We start from the raw sequence: 23,060 nt of genomic DNA on the forward strand, positions 1-23,060 counted from the left end.
GGCAGTGGGTTGTTGATTGTTGGGGCTGGGTCTTAGGTAGAAGGGAGTTTAGTATACTATTGTATTTTTACATATGTTAGAAATTCTTTGTAGTAAAAAGTTAAGAACAACAAAATGAGTCTTTGCAGAACCAAGCAAGCTTCTCATTTACACTTTCAAATAACTGATTTCAGAACTTTTATGTCCTGAACTCATCCAGGGACCTAACAGTGTTCATGAACCTCCTAAATTAAGCCATTTGTTCCTTGTGTCCTGTTAGTCCTTCCTTTACCTTGTATCTCCTGCTTAGAGAGTTGAGAAAAAGATTCTTTCCTGTCTACTTACAGAGGAGAGTCAGGGCAGATGTTACAGGAAGTTATGAAAAAGCTCGTGTTCCATTCATCATGGAGTTCAGAGTAGCACAGCCAGGCTGCTGAAGTGATAGTAACTTCATTTTGTTTTCTTTTTCCAGATCGTGGACACCTTTTTCATTGGCCGCTATGTCCTGCTGGCTTTCCTCAGTGCTATCTTTCTTGGAGGACTCTTCTTGGTTCTAATTCATTACATCCTGGAGCCTATCTATGCCAAACCACTCCGGTCCTCCTGATCATTCTTCAAGAAAACCGAGACCCTGTTTTGATGCCACTGATGAACAGAAAGGCACTCTTCAGACCCTTATTTTGAGGGTCTTCATGCCTTAAGGTCTGAGGAATCTCCATGCATCCCTCTGAAAAATTCCTTGAGTCCTGGGTTCTAAAATCAGGGTTGCCAAATTATTCCTGTGGGGAAAACTTCTCACCAGCTTAAGAAGGAATGGTGCCGTCTTCTTACCACCAGTACTTCCGGTTTCCTACCTGTTTAGAAAGGCAAAAAGTAACAGTGATCTGCATAGAGTAGATTTTCAATCAGGATGTTACTAAGTGGATTTTGGGAAAAGGAGCATTTTGGCTTCTGTTGTCAAATATGCAGAAGTACCTGACCCTTTTGGGTAATATGTAAAATTACATGTTGAATGTATTGATGTATTGAAATGATCAGAAGATCATGTGGAAAGGAAAGGTACTCAAAGCTCAAAGGTTGTTTTAATATGGTTATTTGGAAGACTCGTTCAGATGTTGGTTATTGGATACTCTGTGCATATTATTAGTCCACAGAACTGTAAAAGCAAGGGGGTCTCACTTCCCTCTGGGCAAGACAGAAACAATAACCAAACAGGTGACTGACTTCAAAGTCTTGGCCACAGGTTTTGGAATGTACATTTCAAGTTTGCTTGGGAAATTAAAGGAAATATATAGAAATGTTGGGTTTTTTGTCTTACTGCTCTGTATTTTCTGGGTTCTTTTTCTTCTGGGAGTTGGTGACCTTTGTGTATTTTATTTAATTACTGTAAGAGTCCCTTCTGGGCTGTTGTCATCTCTCTTCATCCTTGTAGCCCTTTCTCCAAAGCTGGTGAGGAATGTATCTTCTCAGGACTAAATATAACTTTATAGCTGTCTGAGACCCTTGATGAGGTGAGGCTTATTATTAAGTGGAGGAGCTGTGGGCTGGTTCTGCTTTGGAAATCTCGCCCCGACTCCCTGAGCTATTCGAAGAAGAGTTTCCTGGCCTGAAGTTAAGAACTAAAAAACAATTTGGAAAGAGAATGTTGTCTGAGCACATGCTATATGGCAGTAGAACACTAGTTGCTTTGAAGTTTATTTAATTCTTCCAACAACCTATTTTTCATCACCCCCATCTTAAGGCAGAAAAAACTGAGGCTTAAAGAGATTGACTAACTTGCCCAAGCTTCACATAACAGCAAAACAGTGTGAAAACCCAGGTGTGGCAGACTCCAAAGCCTGTCTAGGATTAGAAAGAAAACAGACTTTTTTTTTTCCAGAACTTTGAGAGTTTTAGAAAGACTACGACCATTTCTCTTTAGCTTTCTCTGCTGGCTCCTTGTCAATGTGGGTACTCAGTCCTGTCACCCAAGGGGGTAGGTAAGCTCTAAAGCAAAACGGTGGAGAACTCATGACTTTTTTGAGAGTCAAGGGCTGGTGAGGGTCAGGTATTGTTATCCCTACACTTCAACTACCTCTTTATCTTATTCAGCTTGAAAAACTTTGCAGATAAGGCTTTATCGCAGAAATCTTCAAAGGAAATAGTTTCTTAATCTGGACCATGGTGCACAGGGAAGACAGAAGAAAGATCCTTCCAGCAGATTAGAGGAGAGGAGAATGCAGAAATACTGAGGGAAGTGGGGTTAACCATGGGATCTCCTGCTGCTGTGCTACCCTCTGGACACCTGTGCTGAGCCTCCAGTGATCTGCACCCCCAGGCTGAGGTGCTGAGCCAACCCAAGAGGAACACGACTCCGGACAAGCACAGCCTGCCATTTGTCACTTTCTCTTGCTGAAAAGCAAATCTGGGAAAACTCTTACAGTTCGCTGACCACAAATCTATCTTTTTTATTTTTCCAAAAAAGTGTCCCACTTATAGCCATGAAGGTTTGTGTGACTATTTTCATGGAGGAAAAAGTGCGTGAAGGTTCAAACTGAATTCCTTTCCAATCACCAGCACTATATCACCTAATGCTTTTTACACACATGTGACTGTCAGGCTTGTGTATCAGGGGCTGGCTTTCAGCAAAAATGATACTTTGTAAAGTGTATTTCACTGGGTAAATGTAAATCGGTGATAAGATTACTATCTACCTGTATACTCAAAGCAGTCAGATCCAACCTGGAAAAACACCCTCGGGGTTGGGATAAGAAGTGGAACCTGTGAGGGCACAAAATGAATTTCACTGGGAGTTTTCCATGCCCCTCTGTAATGGATGTCTGACATGGTGCTGTGGATGCTCTCAGCCTTCCTGGAGATGATCCCTTAAATACCAGCAAACCATCCCAGTGTCCCATTACACATTCTCTGGCTGTGCTGTACCGGTCCCTACCCAGAGGGGACCCCAGGGAAAGAGACTGGCGTGATCCTGTTTAGAAGATGGAGAGTAGGGTCACTATGAGTCCCAACAGACTCAACGGCACCTAACAACAACACCATATAAGAAAATAGCTTATTTCTTAGCCTTTTAAATTTGTATCCTGACAAAAGCTAAAAGAGCAGGGTACTTTCCTATCCCACAAGAGAGATTTGTCGGATCATTTAGGTGGTGCTCTGTTTTATTTTAGAAGTTTCTCAAGCTGGCAAAATACAATCTGTGGTCCTGACCTTACTTGGTCATTTTTGACATGTTTCCTAAATTTCTCAGCATAACAATGGAAGTAAAGCTAACATTCTTTATTGATGCATGGTGTTAGGTCTTTCATCTGAAACTGTACCAGGATTATTGTATCACTATTCAGGGACCACCCCTGGTACCTGAATGCGTAGCCACTCCTTCACGCATCCAGCCATTCATTCAGGATCTATTGTCTGCCTATGGGGTATAGAGCACTGTTCCTGTGGGGTTACACCCCAGTGAAGAACTAGGCTCCGAGGTGCCTAGGCCATCTCCCAGCTCCATGCTAGGATGAAAGCATCCAAATGATTTTTCGGTGTTTTTATTCTAACACAAAGTAATCCATTTCTCCTTCTGTTCTTTAAGACATAAACTCTGTCAACTCAATTTCAGTGTTGTTGCGGTTGAAGCGTTTTTGTTTTGTTTTCTGTTCACTGTGTAAAGAAACCTGCTCAATTATGGTACAGATGAGAAAACAGGCAGAGGGAGGGGAAGGAACTCAAAGTTTCACAGCTCATTAGTAGTAGGGCTGAAACCTGACATCAGGACTCCTGACATCTCATTTCCCAGTTTAAAGATCGTTTCAGCTTCCAGACAACTGCTTATTTTTACATTGGTTAATACCGTGTCTGATGCCATCTCCCTAACCTATTTTCAAAAAAGTTAAAAGTTTTATTAAGGAATTTTAATTACCATGTACCCTACAAATAACATTTTATCGTAACTTCTTGGTTTAAACCTTTAAGTATTTGGCTATTGTTACATAGGGGCCAATTTCTAGATGTGGGAATGGGAACTGTAAGGAAACAAATCTGGTGAAGTGTTGATTATCTTCATTAAACAAACAAACAAAAAAAACAAATCCATTGCTGTCAAGTCCATTCTGACTCATAGCAACCCTATAGGACAGAGTAGAACTGCCCCATATAGGAGCATAAAAAACTCAGGATTGGAAGAGTTCAATCTTTAACCTTTATTCATCCCAAAACTTGGAAATAAGCCTATTCTTCATGTCCTGAAATCACAGATTTTATTACATTTAGTAAATGTGCTTGTCATTTTTCTAAGTGCTTTGTATTAACTTATCTCATCCTCATACCGACCCTCTGCTGTAGGTACAATTAATATCCTTATTTCACAGATGGGGAACAGGCAGACTGGTCAGGTGACTTGCTAGAGATCACTAGGTAAGTCGCAGTCAGGACTTGAAAGTCAGGCAGTTTGGCTCTAGAGTCTAAGCTCAGGAGGGACCGAGGCTGGGCAGTGCCAAGCCACTTGATAGAAATACCAAAGAGAATTAGCTGAGTCAAAACCCAGAATTTTACGAGATTGGGCAGGTCTGGAGCAAACCAGTTAAGACTCATTGGACCTTGGAGACAACTTCATCAATCAACCCTGGTTTTGGTGGGTCATTATTATGTTTCACCCACTTCCCTGGGTGGCACAAACAGTTTGCACTTGTCTACTAACCTAAAGGTTGGTGGTTTGAACCCACCCAGGGGCACCAGAGAAGAAAGGCCTAGCAATCTGCTTCTGTAAAGATTACACCCAAGAAAACCCTGTGGAGCAGTTCTACTCTGTAACACATGGGGTCACCCTGAGTCGGAATCAACTCAACGACAGTGGGTTTGGTTCATTTTTTGTTAGGGTTTGGCTTCCCCCTTGCTTAGAGATACAGTTAAGCTGCTAGTAACTGGAGTTTTCAAGAAGACATACGTAGCAGTCACTCCTTTCAGCACTGACCACCTGGAATCTTTGATGCTTGGGTTGGTTTTCAGAGGACCTATGGAAGAATCAAGGAGCCCTGGTGGCTCAGTGGGTAAGAGCTCTGCTGCTAACCAGAGTGTTGGCAGTTCGAATCTACCAGCTGCTCCTTGGAAACTCTATGGGGCAGTTCTATTCTATCCTATAGGGTCACTATGAGTCGAAACTGACGGGATGGAAATGGGTTTGCTTTGGGTTTTTTTGGTATAGAAGAATCAAAGGCCCAAACCAACAGTGCTTTTTCCTTGATCCCTGTCTCTAGCAGATCACTGGTGGTAGAAGTAGGATGGTTTTCTTCAGGGGAAAAAAAAATGTGTCCAAGTCTTCCCCCAGCCCCAAATACGTACTCTTGTCTCAGTTTCCTGAGACCTAGGAAATGACGGCAAGAGTCTAAGTCAGGACTGAACACTACTGACAGAAGGAGCAAGTTCACATATATGATTTCCTCACATCCTGTTGGCTATTATAAAGGATGTGCACGTAGTTGGCCCAGACCTGCCCTCAGAGAACTCACTGGAGCAGTTACACAGGCAGCATTTATGCTGCACCTCAACCCTACAAGGCCCTCCCCTCCACTTTAATTTGGAGGGGGGTTTCTTTTGTTTTCCTGCGTTTCTTTCCTGTCTTCAAGTTGATCGTGCCCCAGTTCACATGGGAATATGTATTGGCTTCCTACCGCTGCTGTAACAAATTACCACAAACCTAGAGACTTAGAGCAACACAGATTTATTATCTCACAGTCCTGGAGGTCAGAAGTCTGAAGTGGCTTCACAGGCCTAACATCAAGGCTTTGGAGGCTCTGAAGAGAATCCGTTTCCTTGCCTTGGTTCATGGCCTCTTTCTCTATCTTCAAAGCCAGGAGTGTAGCATCTTCAAATCTTTCTGACATTCGTGCCTCTCTTTCATTTATAAGGAGCATCATGATTACAGTGGGCCCACCCTGATAAGCCAGGATAATGCGCCCATCTCAAATCCTTAATCACATTTGCACATATTCCAGGAATTAGGACATGGACATCTTTGGGGACCATTATTCTGCCTCCCATAAAATATATGGCCCATTCTTCCAATGCTAAGGGTCGCGTACTTCTACCTTCCATCCACACCCTACCCTACTCCTTGATGTACAGATCTGCCTCTTTATCTCCAGGCCACTCTCCAATTTGCAGGGTCCCCCCATCCGCCCTTAGCGGTAGCCGCAGAATGCTGAGGCCTATCAACAGCTTCTTTCCCTTTCTTTTCATTGCTTCTTTCTTCCCCCCATGTTAGCCCAGCCTCCCAATGGGTCTCTAAAGGAGAAATGCAAAGAGTTACTGCTTTTTAATTACAAGAGTTATTGTAGCATCTATAAGGAAGAACACTTTAGGCTTAATTGAGACCAAACGTGAGTTAAATTAAATGAATAACTAATTAATGTAATGCTCCTGCATTAGCCCCATGTGAGCATTGAGGCCCAGAGAAGGCACGTACGAGGCCCCTGGTGAACAGTCAGTGCCCAGGGCGGAGGTGGGGCAGGGGCCTGGGAGATAAGTGCAAAAGGGCAGATCTCAGGGCTGGGGTTCCCCAACTTTCCCCACCTATGGCCCAAGTCGTCATTTCTAAGGTCAGGCTCTAAGTTCCCACAATGCCTTTTGCATATGTCTGGCACCACATGTATCTGCTGGTATATGGTTGGGTCTTGTTCATTTTCCAGTCCCTAATAGCTTTTTTTTTTTTTTTTTTTTTAATAGCTAACACTGAGCCCTGATGGTGCTGTGGTTAAGAGCTATGGCTGCTAACTGGAAGGGTGGCAGTTCAAATCCACCAGCTGCTCCTTGGAAGCCATATGGGGCAGTTCTACTCTGTACTATAGGGTTGCTATGAGTCAGAATTGACTTGACAGCAATGGGTTTGGCTTTTCAGTTTAATAGCTAACATGTTAGGGGCTTGGTAAGTACTCAGTTTAGCCACCCTCTTCCACCTCCCCATACCACCTAATCACTCAAGTCCTAATAATTCTTCCTTCATGATCCTTTCACATGTATTCCTCCTATTGTCACTGGACTCACCCTCCCTCCAGCCCCTATCCCTTCATAGCTGGACCAAGAAATAGTGCCACCTCTCAACTCGAGTCACTAGCTCTCTGTATTATTTCTTGTATTGTTTTTAAATGTTTTCATATTCCTATCTTCTCCTCCTAACTAGACAAGTTCCCCAAGGGCAAGGACGTGTTTAATGCTTACTTGTTTCCCTTCACACCAACCCTATGAAGTAGGTGATGTTACCACCACCTTCTAGATGAGGAAACAGCTTAAAGCTAGTTAAGTGGTGACACAGGGGAAGAGAAGATACCAAAAAAGCCAAAGGAGGACCAGTATCCCAACCCTCCTACCCTGACCTCTGTCTGCAACAGAAAGCTGAAAGTTGCAGGTGAAGACACCTGTCCTCCGCCCACTTTCAGGAGGCAAATGGGAGCACAGGCCCACATTGGGCTCTATCATGGGATTATGTCACCATCTAGTGGCTCATACAAGCAACACAGCTCCTGAGCTAATCCCACCAAAGTGAGGGTATCAGATCAATCTTTGTGGTCTTGAGAGAAGCCTTCATTAGAGCTGAACATAACACCATGTACTATGGCTCCTAGCCTGTAGGCTCTGAGGCCTTAGTGAGTATGAGGCAATACGAGACCGACATATTTGTTTTACCGTCAGAGCCTGGAAGACCAATTTCACTGTTGAGGGATTTGTATCCAGTTCACACACTGGCCCACAGACTGTCCCAGTTAATGTAGTGGTTGTATCTTGTATGAGCTCTAAGCTCCTAGTGGGCTCCACATGTCACTGATATCACCGGCACCCCCACAGTGAACGCCCATTGTAAACAAGCCTCAACACATCAACATGGTGGTCCTGGGCCATCACCTCCAGCAACCCAGGCGAGCCCAGCTTGCTGCCGCTGTGCCACGCTCCACAAGGAACAGTACACGCACAGCTGGCAAAAGGAAATCTGTACTGTGCTGCCAGGCGGCTTGAAGGATCAGACGTAATGCCAAGAGCCAGTTTGGCAGGTAGCAATCCAGGTTTTGGGGTTTGAGGAGTGAATACATTCAGAGTAAGTACATCAGGTACGCGGGGTAGAAAACAGGGGTTACAGATAACTCCAAACAAGTGCACAGGTAATGGCTGCTTGGATGGAGCAGACAGTTCTCTCATGACTTGCCAGTCTTGTCACCCTGGCTGCTTGTGCTCAGGGCACAGTATGACTCTGGGTCTGTTTTCTACTTTCACTCTGAGTAGAGCTGTCACACACTAGTACTTTTAGTCATACTCTGTCCCTACCCCCACCACAGCAGTGGGCCCAGAGGGCTGGACTAGGGTGAAGCAAGGGAGGACTCACTGTCAGTGTTGGGCAAGCCTGAGGGTGAGGACACCTTTACCTTTTATTCTATTGGCCCCTGCCTGGCTTTACCCTATTCCTGACCCTGAAGGATACAGCAATAATACCTTAATCAAAATGGGTAAGGAAGTTATAAATAGTATCCGGTGGAGGGTTGAAGAAGAGGGTCCAAGTTGGGGAAATACAAAGAGAAGTCCGGTTCAGGGACAAAGAGACAAAGGGAGGCCAGATGTCTCTGGAGCAGGGTGAGATATCCACCTGTCACTAAAGGGACAGGTTGATTATAAGAGATTTAAATTCAACGTGGGAAGAAGAGATCCACCTTTTCCAGTCCTTGGCCCCATAGAACCTCTGCCTTCTGTCTTGGAAGCTGAATAAGCAAGAGCCTGAGCAAGATGGAGACAGTACTCAGCTCTGAGCCCCATCCCATCTGCTTGCAGCTCCCAGAGAGCAGGTCCTTTCATCTTCGGTTTTCTCATCCTTGGCAGTCCCCTTCCCACGGAGAAGCTCCTAAGCTCTTAGCAACTGCTGGGCTGCGCCGCCCAGCCTAGCTGGTATTGGGTCAAGAGACTTTGCCTCACCCATCTGTGCAAGTGTCCATTGTCTCTCCCATGGGGAGCACTTTGGGGGCCCAAGGGGAGTCCCCCATGCTTCTCTTCCAGTAGGGGCTTCAGATTTCTCTGTACCTGCATCAGGAGGGGAGAGGCGATAGAAGAGAAAACAGGAGACTGAGGTTAATAAGCTGAAATGATGGGGTTGGGGAAGACAGGTTCCTAGGGTCCGTAATGACTGCCTTTCATCTCTGCCTTTCCCCTCTTGACAGGGACAGCAGCATTTTGAATAACATTAACCTTATGACGTTTATATGACATCTGGTAGCTGTCAAAGTAAGATCACATATCCCTTCTCATCTCAGCCTCCGCTCAGCCCTGCCAGGGATAAGTAGCCCCATTTTACACATAAAGATGTGGAGGTACAAAGACTCTAGGGGATATACCTGAAGTTTTATAGATGAGAGTGAGCAGAGAAGTCAGGATTGTCTAGGGACAATACAGTGCCAAGTCCAGTGCTCTCTCTGCTGTAGCCAATGACTCGCCACACAGTAGCCTTTCCTCAGAAAAGGACTGGCTTAGGACAGCAGTGATACAGAGAACAGCAAATAACTCCACACACCTGGGTTCCAATTGAGGTTCTGCCATGACAAGCTGAAGGTCTTAGGCGTATTCCATGATTTCTGAGCCTTAGTTCTATCATTTCTAAGCTCGAATATCTACCTTTCAAGGTTGCTTAAAGGTAAGTTAATATGCCCTAAATCTGACTTGATTCTAAACACAGAGTAGTTGCTTCCTAAATATTTGTTCTTTTCCACTTCAGGCTTCTTTTCTTCCCCTCCCAATGACCCCTCAGCCCTGGCCCAGAGGAGCATGGGTGGAAGGAACACAGAGTGACACTCTTCCAACCTCCTGCCCTCCTCCAGGGCAGGCCAGGGAGCCACTCCTAATGCCTCCTACTCTCAGTTTTTCTCCCAGTGAGCCTGGATGATGCCTTTCTTAAGGAAAGTGCTTCTCAGATAGCACTTTAGTCACCACGACCCCAGGAGATTCTCCCTCACATTCACCATCCAGGCCAGGTCCAATGCTCTGGCCACTTGTTCATTAGCAAGAGGCTCCTACTTAGAAGAAGAGCCAGAAAGACCACTGAAAGAGGGTTTCCTGACCACCAGCTCCAGCACGCAGCAGTCCCCGCCTCAGCACTAAACTATTCATACCACCTCTACGACCCTCCCACCACTGGACACAGAGCAGAGAGCATACCAGGATGGGTACCGACCCACTTGATTAGAATTTGTTGCAGAGGCTTTGATTAGTATTTGCTTTTCCCTGCAGACCCAGAGCAGAGGGGGCAGACGGCCTTGGCCTCTGAACTTCAGGAGGCACTTGCACCTTGGGGTCTGAGTTCAGAGGAAAGATTGTTTCCCGCCTCTGCCTCCTCTGTCCTGGGAGAACAGAGCGCTGATGCTCTCCCTAAGAGGGGAGGCTGCCAACCTCTGTGGCATCTCAGACCCCTTTGGAAACTTCCCAAGCACCATGCTCTGTTCAGGTTGTAGAAGTGACCACCAAGAAAAAGAAAGTTGGAGAAATCACATTAGAGGACAGAAGATTTGCATGCAGACCCCGTTCTCATGAGATATTAGCCACGGACTTGACGGAAATACTCACAAAAGTCATGGGACTTGAGGAAAATACTATCGCGGGTGGGTTAGGGCCAGACTAGAGCTATGGAGACACATAGAGGACAATAGGGGATACAGGTTAGTGGGGCTGAAGGGAGGGTCCAGATAGCACGCCCAGGGCCTGGCTCAGCTCCCTGCCATTTGGACTGGAGCCAGTCTCAGAATGGGGTTAGGCAAGCTGAGCATTTGTTTTGACTCCAACAGGAAGTGAGGGTGGGAGAGGTGGGGCTTCAGCCATCTAGGGGGCTCACCCTCTGCTCCTGTTCAGGGATGCTTTCCAGGCCAGGATCTCTTTGTACACCAACCGGCAGAGGAACTGTGGGGAAGAGAAGGCGACACTAGCACCCAATGCTGGGTGACCAAGAGAGTAGCAGCTGGGAAAGGGGTAGGCACAGAGGTTCACTTGGCAGGGCACCCCCCATGGGAGAGAAGGTGGTTCTGAGCAAAGGGCTGCTGCTCTCCTTGTCCCAGAACCCACGTGGCCAATGCTTTGGGCCTCCGGGGTTCCAGCCCCCCAGTACCCACCTGTGTACCTTAGGAGCTCTTACCAAGCAGGCCAGGATGTCGGCCGAGATGAGCATGTAGAAGACATTGTTCCAGCCCGTGGGGGAAATAAGCCCGGCCAGCAGAGGCCCCAGGGCTGCACCTGTATGGAGCACAACCCATGAGATGGATCAAATGAGGACCCTGGCTCTCCCTGCCCACAGGAATCTTCCCAGGGCAAGGCTCAGGCTCGGCTGTCAGAAGCCAAGCACGAGAGTCACAGACCTATGGAGCCAGTGCCGTCGATGATGGCCGAGACAGTGGAGAGCGCCTTGGCGTTGCCCTTCAGGCTCTGGTGAGTGCCCTGGGGGAGAGCAGAGGAGGAGGCCTGGCTGAGCAGAGCACCCAGCAGGACCAGGATGGGAGAGGGGCAGATTGGAGGAAGGAGGCCACAAGGGCTTGGGGTTGAGAGGAAAAAGGGGGCCTGAGGTAGATTCTGAAGGACTTTGTGGATCTCGCCTCTGCAGACTGCCCTGCAGAGAATGAGGGCAAGAGAGGGAAAGGGGAAAAGATGCCAGAAAAATGGGTCTTCAGACAGAGGCCCTGACCTCCACCCCCACCCCACCCGTGGGAGATGGCCCTGCTCACCAGGTCAGCTGAGACCGCAGTGGTGATGAGTGCATAAGGGCCGTTGACCAGGGCCCCACAGATGATCAGCATGACTAGGGCAGAGATAGTCCGGTTATCATGAGAGGCCACCACCAGCCTCGGCCCCAAAGCAGGCGAGCACTCCCAGGCATCAGGCTTGAGAGCCTCCACTTCCTGGCCCCTCCCCCTGATGTTCCGAGCCCAGCCTCAAAGGGTAGAGCCAAGGGGTGCCCTTCCTGTGGCCTGGCAGAACTTGATGCTGTCTCCTCACCTATGGAGCTGGTCATCCCTCTTTGGCCAATGTAGTTGTACAGGAACATCTGAGAGGAGGGAGTGGAGAGCTGTCACAGCCAGGCTCTGCCAGGGGCTGCCCTTACTGGCACCACAGAGACCACTTTATTCCTTTTGCCTTTATACCCAGACCCTTCGAGACTTCAAGTGTCCGAAGGATGGAGGGCCTAAGATGTGGTAATCTCTTGTTTTTCTTTTTCCCAAAACATCTTCTCTCACATATAACTTCAATCTCTTATTCTTTGCTTGGTCAAGAAGTGAAGCAGCTGGTCTCCCTCTGCTCCACCAAAGCCACATAGTCACTCATCCCTTCACAAAACTGTCTGGCTCTCTTCCCCAGGTGCCTGCCCTCTGCTGACCCCTCACTTCTCCTTCTCCCCAGATGTGCACACACTCGAGGAAACAGGTGCACACACAGTTCAGGCCCACAGGCACACACTTGCATGCATGCACGCACTTTGTTCTGAAGGACATACGTACCATGGGGGCAGCCACGATGAGCATAATGCAGCAGGTGGTGGCCCTGCCACTGGTATAGTCAGAGATGAGCCCGGCCAGGATGCCACCTGGAACACACATCCCACTCGCATACGCCACCCCGGGTGGGGACACAGCCCTCCCACTTGCTGTGCATCCCAAGCTTGGCCCCGTCACCCTGCCCAGCTCCAACCTGGGCCTGGGTACCAAGATCCCAGAGAGCTTCTTGTTTCCCAGCCCTTTCCTTACACCAGTGAGAAGACCTACACACAAGAGCCACTTTCTTAGGGCCACTCAACCGAGCAGGAGCAGGATTGAGAATAAAGCCAGAAGCCCTTTTCCCCCTGATGCCACCTGCCCAGGTGAGTCCCATTGGCCCTGTCCTTTTCTGCACCCCATAAAAGCAGAGGGGGATGCAGCAACCGCTGGCAGAGCAGGAAAAAGTCTCACCTATGATGCCACCAACATCAAAGAGTGTAGAGAGGTTCCCGGCCTCCTTGGCATCAAAGTGAGCTGGGGAGAACAGAACTGCAGTCAGACCTGGGCCTGGGGCAAACATCTTGGCCTGCCATAGCCAGAAAATTCCCTTCAAAGCATTCAATCCAGTCCCGCCCCTCCTTTCAGAGGAAGGAGCAGAGGACCAATGGAGAAGTGGCTGGCTCAAGTCACACGATGATGAGTCTAGCCGTTTAGGACCAGAGCCCGGCCTTGCTCTCCATCCAGTACTGCCCTCTCTCCCCTCCAGAGTGACCTTGGCCTTGGACTAGCGTTTCCCCGTGGAAGCACAGGATCCAGCCCCCAAGAACACAGCCTCACTGGGCCATCTCTCCCAGAGAGCAGAGCTGCTCCCACTAACCTCCCCCTGCCTGAGCCCTATACCAGCTGCCCTTCCCACTCTGCTCCTGACCTAGAGCAGCCCCCGCACCACAACGAGGGCTTCACACTCATTTAGGTCTCTGCCAATAAACAGAGACAGGAAGGAGACATGAAGGAAACAGGGACTTGGTTCTAGATTAAGAAAAAGGACTGTCCAGAAGCCGGAGTTATAGCCCAGCCCCCAAAGTTGATTCATATTCTGAAGTCAGCATCAAGCCACAAAACAAAGAGTCTCAGTGACCAGGACCTGCCCTGGCACTCTACTACAATCTGAGAGATGCCCCACAGACACAGCTGTGGGGCAAGCCACAGCTTGAGTTGTGGTCATGACTAATCACCGCAGCATCCTGTTCAGAACAAATGCAGGGTGTGACAGCAGCCTATCCCTCCCACAGCCCTGGATGTGACGTCTTTAAGCCTGACAGAGCTTGGAGGCTTGGGGGGCTGGAGGTAGGGGAGGGGGCCGCTCCCTGGTAGAGTTGCCCCACCTATGGAAAAGCTGACCAAAGCCTCCTTCTTCAACCATGAGAGTGACCTCATCTCTGCATCCTGGGGCGGAACAGGGGCAGCAAAAGGCAGATGCACAAGGGGGACACCCTGCCCAGTCCAACAGACCCAGGCACAAAGGTACCAGTCTCCTGAGGCTCCCAGCAGCCCCTTGGGAGAAGAGAGCAGTGGTCACAGCCAGGCTACAGGGAGCATGGTAGCTCAAAGGCTCAAGGGACTCCTGGAGGTATTCAAAAAGCAAACCTTTTCTAGCACCCAACCCCAAAACTACCCACCTATGAGCCAAGAACCTACAGGTGGGTTTCTCCTAGACCAGGAGACTAGATTAAAGGCTGGAGAAGAGGACAGGGGGATTGCAGAACTGAGCCCTCAGTTCCCAATCCCCACACATGTCCAGGGAAGGGGAGGGGGCTGGAATCAGGGTCCAAGGGGTAGCACGCAGGGTTTGTTGCTGTCGTTCATTAGCTGCTGTCAAGTCAGCCTCTGACTCAAAATGACCAATACACAACAGAACCAAGCACTGCACCACCCCCATGATGGGTTATGTATTAGATTGTTGTGATCCACAGGGTTTTCACTGGCTGGTTTTCAGAAGTAGATCGCCAGGTCTCTCTTCTTAGTCTGCCTTAGCCTGGAAGCTCTGCTGAAACCTGTTCAGCATCATAGCAACATGCCAGCCCCCACTGGCAGACAGGTGGTGGCCATGCATGAGGTGCCTTGGCTGGGAATTGAAGTCTTCCACGTGAAAGGTGAAAATTCTACTGGTTTAGGTTCCTATTTAACAAATCTCCTTTGCCCGGAGGAGAGGTTCAGCAGAAATCATGCTTGGGTACTGGAGTCACATGCACCACCATGGCGGTTCCCCCTACCGCCAGAGACCCCTTTCTCCCACCTGCTTTCTTTCCTGCACTTACCCACATTGAAGATGTAGAGGGGCAGCCAGTAGAGGAACGTGTAACTGACCAGCTTGGCGAAGAGCAAGCACAAAGAGAACTCTATCACGCCCTGGGGAGCAAGCCAGAGGGTACAATGGAAAAGGTCCAAGACCTCCTTGGTCCAGAGCTGACCCCCAGGGGTGGCTCAGCACCACCCAGTAATTCCCATCACCCACTGCACAAAGCAACCTCTGATATACATTCAGTCTAAACAAAAGCAATGCATCTGCTACTCAAATGCAAGGCCAGCGTCCTTGAAGGCAAGCTTCCCAGACTACCCTCCCCAACCACTACCCACTCTGAACATCTCTGGTAAGGAAATCCTGAAAACCACAGATCATCCTACTGGCCCCTCCCTGTTGTCCAACAGAAGACTCCAGACAGCCTCTCTTTCATCCCCCCGCTCCCACACTTCTCACCGGGATTCGGAGTGCCCCAAGGAAGCTGATGGCGGCAGGCTTGACACTCGGTTCCTTGGAGCATCTGGCAGTGGCCTCCAGGTTGCTTTCTCTGTCTGAGCAGGGGCCATTCGCAGGGTCCTCAGGGTTGTCCTGGTCCCCTCCTGGAGTGCTCTGAAAAGGGATGAGCCCTAGTAGTGGGGCAAGTCTGTGCACTGCCTCCCAGCAGCTGGCAGGGCAACCCATGTGAGAGAGGTGGGTCTCCTGAGCTGTAAGAGGGATGTGGCTCTCTCCTGGGCTGGGCTGACCTCCTGCAGGCCCATTGGGTTGTGAAGCAGCCAACCCCAGGGCCTAACATTAGGCCTGTGAGGTAACTGTGGGGCCCCAGCTCCTTCCCCCAATTCCCCATCTCTCTCTGGGACCACCCCCTCTGCATGAAGCAAGAAGGCAGGGTGGGGCTGGGAGGGCTCACACTTACATGGTGCTGAGGAGGGGTACAGTCCACATCTTCTGGGTCTGAAAGAAAACCTTTTAAGAAGCTTCCCAGTGGAACAGGCCCTCACCTTGCCCTGGGTCTATGCCAGTTTGGAGAGCCAGCCCCCAGTGTGGACAGCGTACTTCCCAGCATGAGGAGGCTGGGCACTGGGGTCAGGAGGCTGTGTTCTCCTAACAACCGGCTCTATCACCACTGCCTCTGAGACCTCAGTCTTCTTACCTACACAATGGATAACACCTGGCCTTGCTGACTCACAGCTGTCAGAGAATGCAGACAAGCTGTTCACCAAATGTAAGAGATTAGGTACTATAAGGACGTACCTTCAACCCCACCTTCCCCTCCTCCTCACACCCCTCAGACCCAATCAATGTCTGCTGAGCGCTGACTATGGCCCAGGCAGTTTACCTACATTACCTCACATTAACTGTCAAAAACCATACGAAGCAGGTATCTTACTCTTATCTTACAAATGAGAAAGCTGAGGCTCAGAGAGGTTAACAGGTCTGTTCAAAGTCACACAGTGAGTCTGCCAATTCCATGACCACAATCTCTCCACTATATCCAGCCGCCTTCTCCCAGAAACCAGGGAGAGGAACTGGGAGGCTCAGCTATGGGGTCTGTGGAGAGGGATGGATCCAGGAACCCCACCTGCACTCACATTCTATGAGAAAGAGGAAGGTGAAGACGCCCACGGCCGCAGTGATGACACCAGGCACGATGAAGGACAGGCCCCACTGCTCATTCACCCAGACGCCGGCAATCAGGGAGCCCATGATGTTGCCCACAGATGTGTGGGAATTCCAGATGCCCATGATGAGGCCTCGCCTGGAAGGGAGGAGAGGGGAGAAGAGAGAAAAAGAGAGGAGACAAATACAGTTCACAGCAACAGCCTCAACCAAGCTCAGAGCTGGCTGCCTGCAGCTCCTTAGAGGCACCAAAGCCTGGGACTCCTAAAGCCCTGAAAGGCGTAAGCCAAGACAGGGAGTCGAGATGGCTTGGCTGGTGTCAACAGCTACAGCAACGCCTGAGGTCCTGCTTCTCATGTTCGCTCTGTTCCTCGCCCCTCCCCAAGCAGCACACAGGGCTTCCCCATGGAGGGCTCACTATACCTGGGGGCAAGGGACACCCCACCCCCTTTCCTCTCTTCTGTCCACTGATCTTACTCTAAAGCCATGGCCTCACCTTGGGGCTATGTCTGGAGACATTTTTGATTGTCACACTGGGGGTTGCCACTGACACCTTTTGGATAGATGCTAGAGATGTTGCTAAATATCCTACAGTACAAGAGGAATTATCCGGCCCCAAATGTCAGGAGCACCGAGGATGGACAGCCCTACTCCAAAGCAACAGCTTTTCACAAAAGCCACTTTAAGGAAAAAGGTTTCATTTTCGTCTTCATTCAAAATGGAAATTCCTCTATAATGAGGACAAAGTATAAGGAAGGTTGCCCAGATTAAAACTTCACACTGAGAAAATTAGCACAACTGTTTAACCCCTAAAACTGGGCACTTCAGAATCAGCAAGATGGAGGCAGCTTTCTAGTCTTTCACCCTGAAGTTACATGAGGGGTCAGGAGTGACCTCCTGACTAGCCACAGCCCTCCTGGGACTTTGCACTCCTCCCCCCAGTTCACACTCACCTTCCCTTCCCAAACCAGTTGCCCACGCAGGTCACCACAGAGGGCCAGCCTGTGGTCTGGACAAGTCCATTACAGATCTGCGGGAGGAAGTAGGTGGGGATCGGCGCAGGCTTGGCCACACTGCCAGCTCCCTGCTCTGACCCCTGCTGGGTTGTGGAGGGTAAACATCCATGTCGAGGGGCCCGCCACACCCCACACTCCACATCTCACCCTCACCTCATGTGCTTGTACACACACACCCTAATGTCACGGGCTGACTTCTTCTCTAGCCCAAGATCCTTCAGAGCAGAGACTGAGCCTCTCATGCAGCTAAAGCGACCCCAGGGTGGGGTCCAGTTCAGGCTTGCTAAGTGAATAAATGCGTAAATGTCAAGATTGGGAAGGAGGACCCTGGGGAGTGTGACAGAAGGCACTCTTGACCGGGCACCAAGAGCTCAAGTCCCATATCTGCTGTGACCTGGGGAGGGTAGCAGGACTAACCATCTCTGAGGCCTTTTCTGTGACTGGAACAAAGGACAGAGTGCAGGAAGGGACCCATACCTGGATGAGCACAAAGTACCAAAGCATGTGTATGTTCCAGAAGTATCCCATGCCAAAGAAGGCAGTGAAAAGGCCACTGAGCAGCATCCCGGCTGACAGGTAATAACGGATGGGGAGGCGCTCCCCAAAAATCCCACTGGAGAGACAGAGGTAGATTTGTGGTTAATCTCTGCTATTTCTACTCCTTGCCTCTCTGCCATCTTGGTTCTTCCCCTGCCACACATTGCACTGAAACTGCTCTGGCCAAGGTGACCACCAGTGGCCTCTTTGTTGCCACATCTCAGGACAACCTGAGTCCTCCACTTCCCAGATGTCTCTGCTTTATTTGACACTACTGATCTCTCTCCTTGAAATGCTCTCCCCGGGCCTTCACGTTACTGTTGCCTATTTCCTCTTCCTTTGCTGACCATTCCGTCTCACAACCCTCTGGGTAGTCTATTCAATCACTTTTACAGTTTTAACTGCCACCTATATATTAAATTCAGTAGGAAAGCCTAGTGATCTACTTTAGAAAAAATCAACCTTTGAAAACCCTATGGACCACAGTTCTACGCTGACACACTTGGGGTTGCCATGAGTTGAAATTGATTCAACAGCAACTGATTCCCGCCCCCCCCCCAATATATTAAATACCTACAACTTTATGTCTTTAGTCCTTATCTCTCCCCAGATCTTCAGGACCAAATGCCTTCTGGGAAACTTCACTTAGACCCAAAACATTCTAAATTCAAAATTCAACACTCCACCCAGGCCACTTCCTTGAGCCCTTTATCTGAATTAATGGCATTGCCATCCATCGACCACCCCAGCTGGAATGAGCTACCTCAGCCTCCCCTCCCTCTCCTTCCTACTCTTCACATTCAACCTCCAAGATCCATTCATTCTACTTCCTAAATATTTCTCCAGTGTGTCAGCTCTCTTCCATCTGTTACTACTGTTCTAACTCAAGATCTCTTGAAAGCTCACCTGGGCTATTGCCAAAGCTGTTCCTTAGTATGACAGGCTTCCAGTCCTGCCCTCCTCAAATCGATCTTCAGCCTCACCCTCAGGGTGATCCACTTTAAACGTGGATTGGCACCAGTTACCTCTGCATCAAACCCTTTGATAGCTCCCGTGTACCCACAGCACGGCACACGAGACCGTCTGTGAACAACCTCGGTCTTCGGGTCCATCTTCTGCCATGACCCCCCTCAAACTTCCAGCACTCTGGAAAACCTGTAATATTTCCTCCCATAGATCACACTGCTTCACATTTACATGACTTTGCTCTCCTGTTGTTTTTGCTTGGCTCCTCATCTGCTGCAGCCAAGCCTAATTCCTCTTCTCAACTCAAGTACTATGTCCTCCATTATCATCTCATTGGCTAGTCCCTTCTCCCTAGCCCCAGCTTGGACTAAGTGACTCCCTGAGCTCTCCGGGCACCCTACAGGCACCTCTGTCAAAGAGCCACCACCTTGCTTTGTAGTTGCCGCTTACATTATCTAAACATTGGTCACCCCCATTAGGCCGGGAACCCTTTGGAAGCAATACCCTGCCTTACTCATCTTTGATCTCTGGCAGTGAGCACCATGCTTACTATGCAAAATCTCCAGTGGCTGCACCATTGTGGGCACAGGAGAAGATGAGATTTTCTAAGCTCTCCCTGCCCCAAGATCATCTTCAAGGGATCCTAGCCTGGCACAAACTGTATTCCATCCATGCTCACCAACATGGCCATCTGGGTGAAGAAACTCAAAAGAATAAAAAATAAAGCATCCAGGAAAAAGAGTTACTGAAAGCAGGGAAGTGCCACACTGAGGAGCAGTGTCAGGGGCCATACTATGGGAATAAAGATGGTTGTGGACTGACAGTACACACACAAGTCTTGGTCTCGTTTCCATCTGAGGGAGCCATCAGCTTTTTCACTTCAACCCCCGGTCCCCTGGCTGCCCAAGTTAGTCAAGAGGGGCAGCAGCTCTGACCCTCTGACCCTGGGATGGCCCCAGGCTTGGCCTCTCTCATTACCTGATAAACATGCCGATGGCATAGGCCACAAGGAAGGCATTGTCCACAGCCCCCAGTAACTCCTTGTAGTTGCTCTTGTCTGAAAACAGAAGGGAGACAGAATGCTGACTGCTGGCTGCCCTGCAGGAAGCTCTTCCTGGCTCTGGACAACCCCCTCCTGGAGAGACGGGAAGGGGAGTTAGAGAAGAGCGACTTCCCCTGTTCTTACCAAATGGAGCCCAGCTGCACCACGTGGTGTCATTGATAGTATGGGTATCGTTGATGGGCCTGATCAGATCAGAACAGTTCTGGTGCAGACGACTCTGGAGAGGCAATGGGGTTATCTGGTCATATCAGACCCCTCAGCTCTGAGAGGAGCAGCCTCCTACCCAACCACGCCAGGGCCTCTGCCCTCTCACCTCATCACGCCCCCAGGCTCCACACTCCTCCCTGCTAACACCTCTCTCTGCAGGAACTGAACACAGAACTAAGTGGTCGTATCAGACCTGATAGGAGTTCACGAGCACAACCCATATAGCCCAGGGTGCCTGCTCTCTTATTCCAGCCATACCCACCAACACAGCTGCCTGGGTGAACCCTTTTTCCCAGGGAAACCTTCCCGGGAAAAGGACTATTGAACGTGGGGATCTGCCAGGGGGGAGAAGCAGTTTCAGTGATCATGTTAAGGGGATGAGGATGGTTATGGCTAAGTTCCAGACCATTCCACTAAAGGGTGTTTCTGCTGGGTCCAGCATCTCCTCCATTCGTTCTTGCCACCAGCCCAGCCTCACCTTGACAACACTGATGGGCTTCCTGGACATATGGTAACAGGTATAAACGAGGAAGGTAAGCAGCAAGATGAAACCTCGGAACCTGCAGGAAAAGGTGGGCATCTGGGTTAGCAGGAAGGCAGGCCCAGCAGCCCACTGGTGGCCATACCAGCAGCCCCAAGACCTCAGCACCACCAACTCTTCACCTTCAGGCTCCCCTGTAGACACAACTTCCTTGTGGCAGAAACCAAGGGGGAGGTGGAAGCAAATGCCCAGAGGCCAATGTGTTCAAGAGGCCGTTTCTCCCTGGTCCCTGGTCCCACCCCCAGCAGGACAGTACTTCGTCCTGCTCTTGCTACCTTCCATCACCTCTACTTTTCTGTGGCCTCACGAATGTAAGGATGCTTGTGTGTGAGTGAGGGAGAGAAAGAGAACGATAGCAATGGGGCTGAGGTGTTAGAATTGTTTTAAAAATGTCAGAAATGGTAAGGGAGGGTGGGTGGAAGGCTGAAGTGGGAGAAGGGTCCGTCTTTAGGGTGAGATCAATACTCTTCTTAAGCTTAGAATGGTGCAGAAATAGCACCTGCTTTGGCCCGTTTAGAGCAGAGGCTGACCACAGTCAGAAATGAGTCAACAGAGGGAGAGCTGTTGACTGAGCCCAGGTCCTTTTGCTTAGTCCCTGCCGGGTCATTCCACTCGACAAAGTTCATTCTTTCCAGCTGTGGCTCACACATCACATGGGCCCCTCCTCTTCCCATGTCTCCTGACAGGGAAAGAACAGTGCAACTCAGCACCGCTCAAAGTTTCCACTGTGCTCCCAGCCTATCCCCTTGTCCCGAGCATCTGGAGGGGCCACTCAAATGCCTTCCTGAGTCACTGTCTACTTCCCCACAGAGCATCAGCTGAGCTGTCAGCAGCCGGCAGCCACGTGGAAAATAAACCTCAGCATGGACCCCCAGCCCAGGAGAAATGCCAGGCATTACAAACATCCAGAGCCTTGGTTTAAGGACCCCTGAGGCCCCCTGCATTCCTAGGTTCCATAAACCTAAGGCACAGGACACGAGATTTTCCCTCTTCTGTCTCTAGAAATCTGCTGCCAAGGTTCTACCTGTGAAATAAAGGGTCATTTCAGCAAAGCCTGGATTAGGTTGAATTCAGGCCCCTTCTCACTTCACCCCTGGACGTGAGGAGCAGCTTCTGAGCTGGCTTTTCTGTCTCCACTCTCTCCGCTGCCCCACAGTTCATTTTCTTAAGAGAATGAAGTCACACATGGCACCCCCTCCATTACTTTGCTTAAAATTTGGCAGCGGCTCTCCATTTCATTACAAATGAAGTTCCGACTCTGTAGTCTAGAATCCACGCTTCTATACAATCTGGTCTCTGGCTACCAGTTCCAGAGGGTATACAGGTGGATCTCAGAGGCCTTCAACAGGGAAGCTGGGGTGCCTGCCACAGTGACTGGCATCAGCAAGCTTGGGGCAGCAATGATTTCTGGGTCCCACCAACTGGCACAGGGCTCCACACTCCTAGTTCAAGGACTTCAGAATCTGGGGGAAAATTCCCTGAGAGAATTTGGGGACAGTACCTAGTAGATGGAAGAAAATTACAGCCCTACAGAATACATCAATCCAGCACCCTGCCCAGGATCTTGCCTGGTCCAGTGGAAAAGGCTGGTTGGAAAAAAGAGTTCTCTCGCTAATTTACTGTGTGACCTAAAGCAAACCCCTCGATCTCTTCTGGCTCTGGTTTCCTCATCAGTTGCACATGGAGGAGAGCACCAACCCCATCTACCCCACCAGACAGGCGAACACAACATCAGCCTCGCCCCATCCCTGGTTGTTCACCCCTCACAACCCCAGGACTCAGCTGAGCCTACGCCAACCACATGAAGAGACCGGGGCCCTTGCCTGCCTGTGTGGCCACCAAACCTGGAGACAAATCAGATCCTCTCTGGGTCTGAAAGATCCCCGGTGGCTGCAGCCCCATGGAGGCCCCTGCTTGTGACTGTTCCCTCATGTCAGGCCCAGCTGTGCAGTCCTTGCTGCTCCTGAGCCTTAATGGTGTCTGGAAAGCCAAGCTGCAAATCAGGAGACACACCAAGCACTCTCAGGAGCTGGTCAGAGCTAACGACAGGCCAGGAGGTATGGCCTGGCTGCCAGCAACCCATCTCCTCCAGGACCACTCACCACCATTGGAGGGCTTCACCCACAAGCCCCAGGCCCTTGTCCTTCCAGGAGGGAGCTCTGAACACACTTCCCTGACTTTCACCCTCCCTACCTGCTCCACGTCCCTTTAATCTGGAGTACTCTTCCTCCCAGCCCTGGGCAGCAGAAGCTGTGCCCACTTCTGACACCTGATTCCCTTTGGCAGAAACAGGGCTGCCAGCCCACTTCCAGCACACTGTTTCCATGTGCCAGGCACTGAGCAGGAGTCTCTTTACTCCTGG

At 49.8% G+C, this 23,060-nt stretch overlaps 2 protein-coding genes across 3 annotated transcripts in view; one reads left to right on the top strand and one right to left on the bottom strand.

Moving 5' to 3' along the window:
* The window catches only part of TMEM218 (transmembrane protein 218), a 47,272-nt gene extending 41,038 nt beyond the window's left edge, over nucleotides 1-6,234 (top strand). For both annotated transcript variants that reach the window (XM_003417428.4, XM_023557079.2), the window contains exon 4: nucleotides 452-6,234. In XM_003417428.4, the coding sequence (XP_003417476.2) occupies nucleotides 452-586 (135 nt within the window). In that variant the 3' untranslated portion in view covers nucleotides 587-6,234. The remainder of the gene's footprint in view (nucleotides 1-451) is intronic.
* Nucleotides 6,235-6,645: 411 nt separating this feature from the next.
* SLC37A2 (solute carrier family 37 member 2) overlaps nucleotides 6,646-23,060 on the bottom strand; it is a 29,353-nt gene continuing 12,938 nt past the window's right edge. Inside the window, exons 2-18 of the mRNA XM_064268898.1 lie at nucleotides 20,636-20,717; nucleotides 20,074-20,167; nucleotides 19,866-19,944; nucleotides 17,862-17,997; nucleotides 17,322-17,398; nucleotides 16,341-16,507; nucleotides 15,665-15,702; nucleotides 15,208-15,360; nucleotides 14,768-14,858; nucleotides 12,921-12,983; nucleotides 12,474-12,559; nucleotides 11,974-12,022; nucleotides 11,703-11,776; nucleotides 11,340-11,418; nucleotides 11,120-11,217; nucleotides 10,823-10,887; nucleotides 6,646-9,024 (exon numbers count right to left, since the gene is read on the bottom strand). Coding sequence (XP_064124968.1) covers nucleotides 9,009-9,024; nucleotides 10,823-10,887; nucleotides 11,120-11,217; nucleotides 11,340-11,418; nucleotides 11,703-11,776; nucleotides 11,974-12,022; nucleotides 12,474-12,559; nucleotides 12,921-12,983; nucleotides 14,768-14,858; nucleotides 15,208-15,360; nucleotides 15,665-15,702; nucleotides 16,341-16,507; nucleotides 17,322-17,398; nucleotides 17,862-17,997; nucleotides 19,866-19,944; nucleotides 20,074-20,167; nucleotides 20,636-20,717 — 1,447 coding nt within the window. The 3' untranslated portion in view covers nucleotides 6,646-9,008. The remainder of the gene's footprint in view (nucleotides 9,025-10,822; nucleotides 10,888-11,119; nucleotides 11,218-11,339; nucleotides 11,419-11,702; nucleotides 11,777-11,973; nucleotides 12,023-12,473; nucleotides 12,560-12,920; nucleotides 12,984-14,767; nucleotides 14,859-15,207; nucleotides 15,361-15,664; nucleotides 15,703-16,340; nucleotides 16,508-17,321; nucleotides 17,399-17,861; nucleotides 17,998-19,865; nucleotides 19,945-20,073; nucleotides 20,168-20,635; nucleotides 20,718-23,060) is intronic.

Source organism: Loxodonta africana, chromosome 15 (genome assembly GCF_030014295.1).
Source record: "Loxodonta africana isolate mLoxAfr1 chromosome 15, mLoxAfr1.hap2, whole genome shotgun sequence".
NCBI lineage: Eukaryota > Metazoa > Chordata > Mammalia > Proboscidea > Elephantidae > Loxodonta > Loxodonta africana.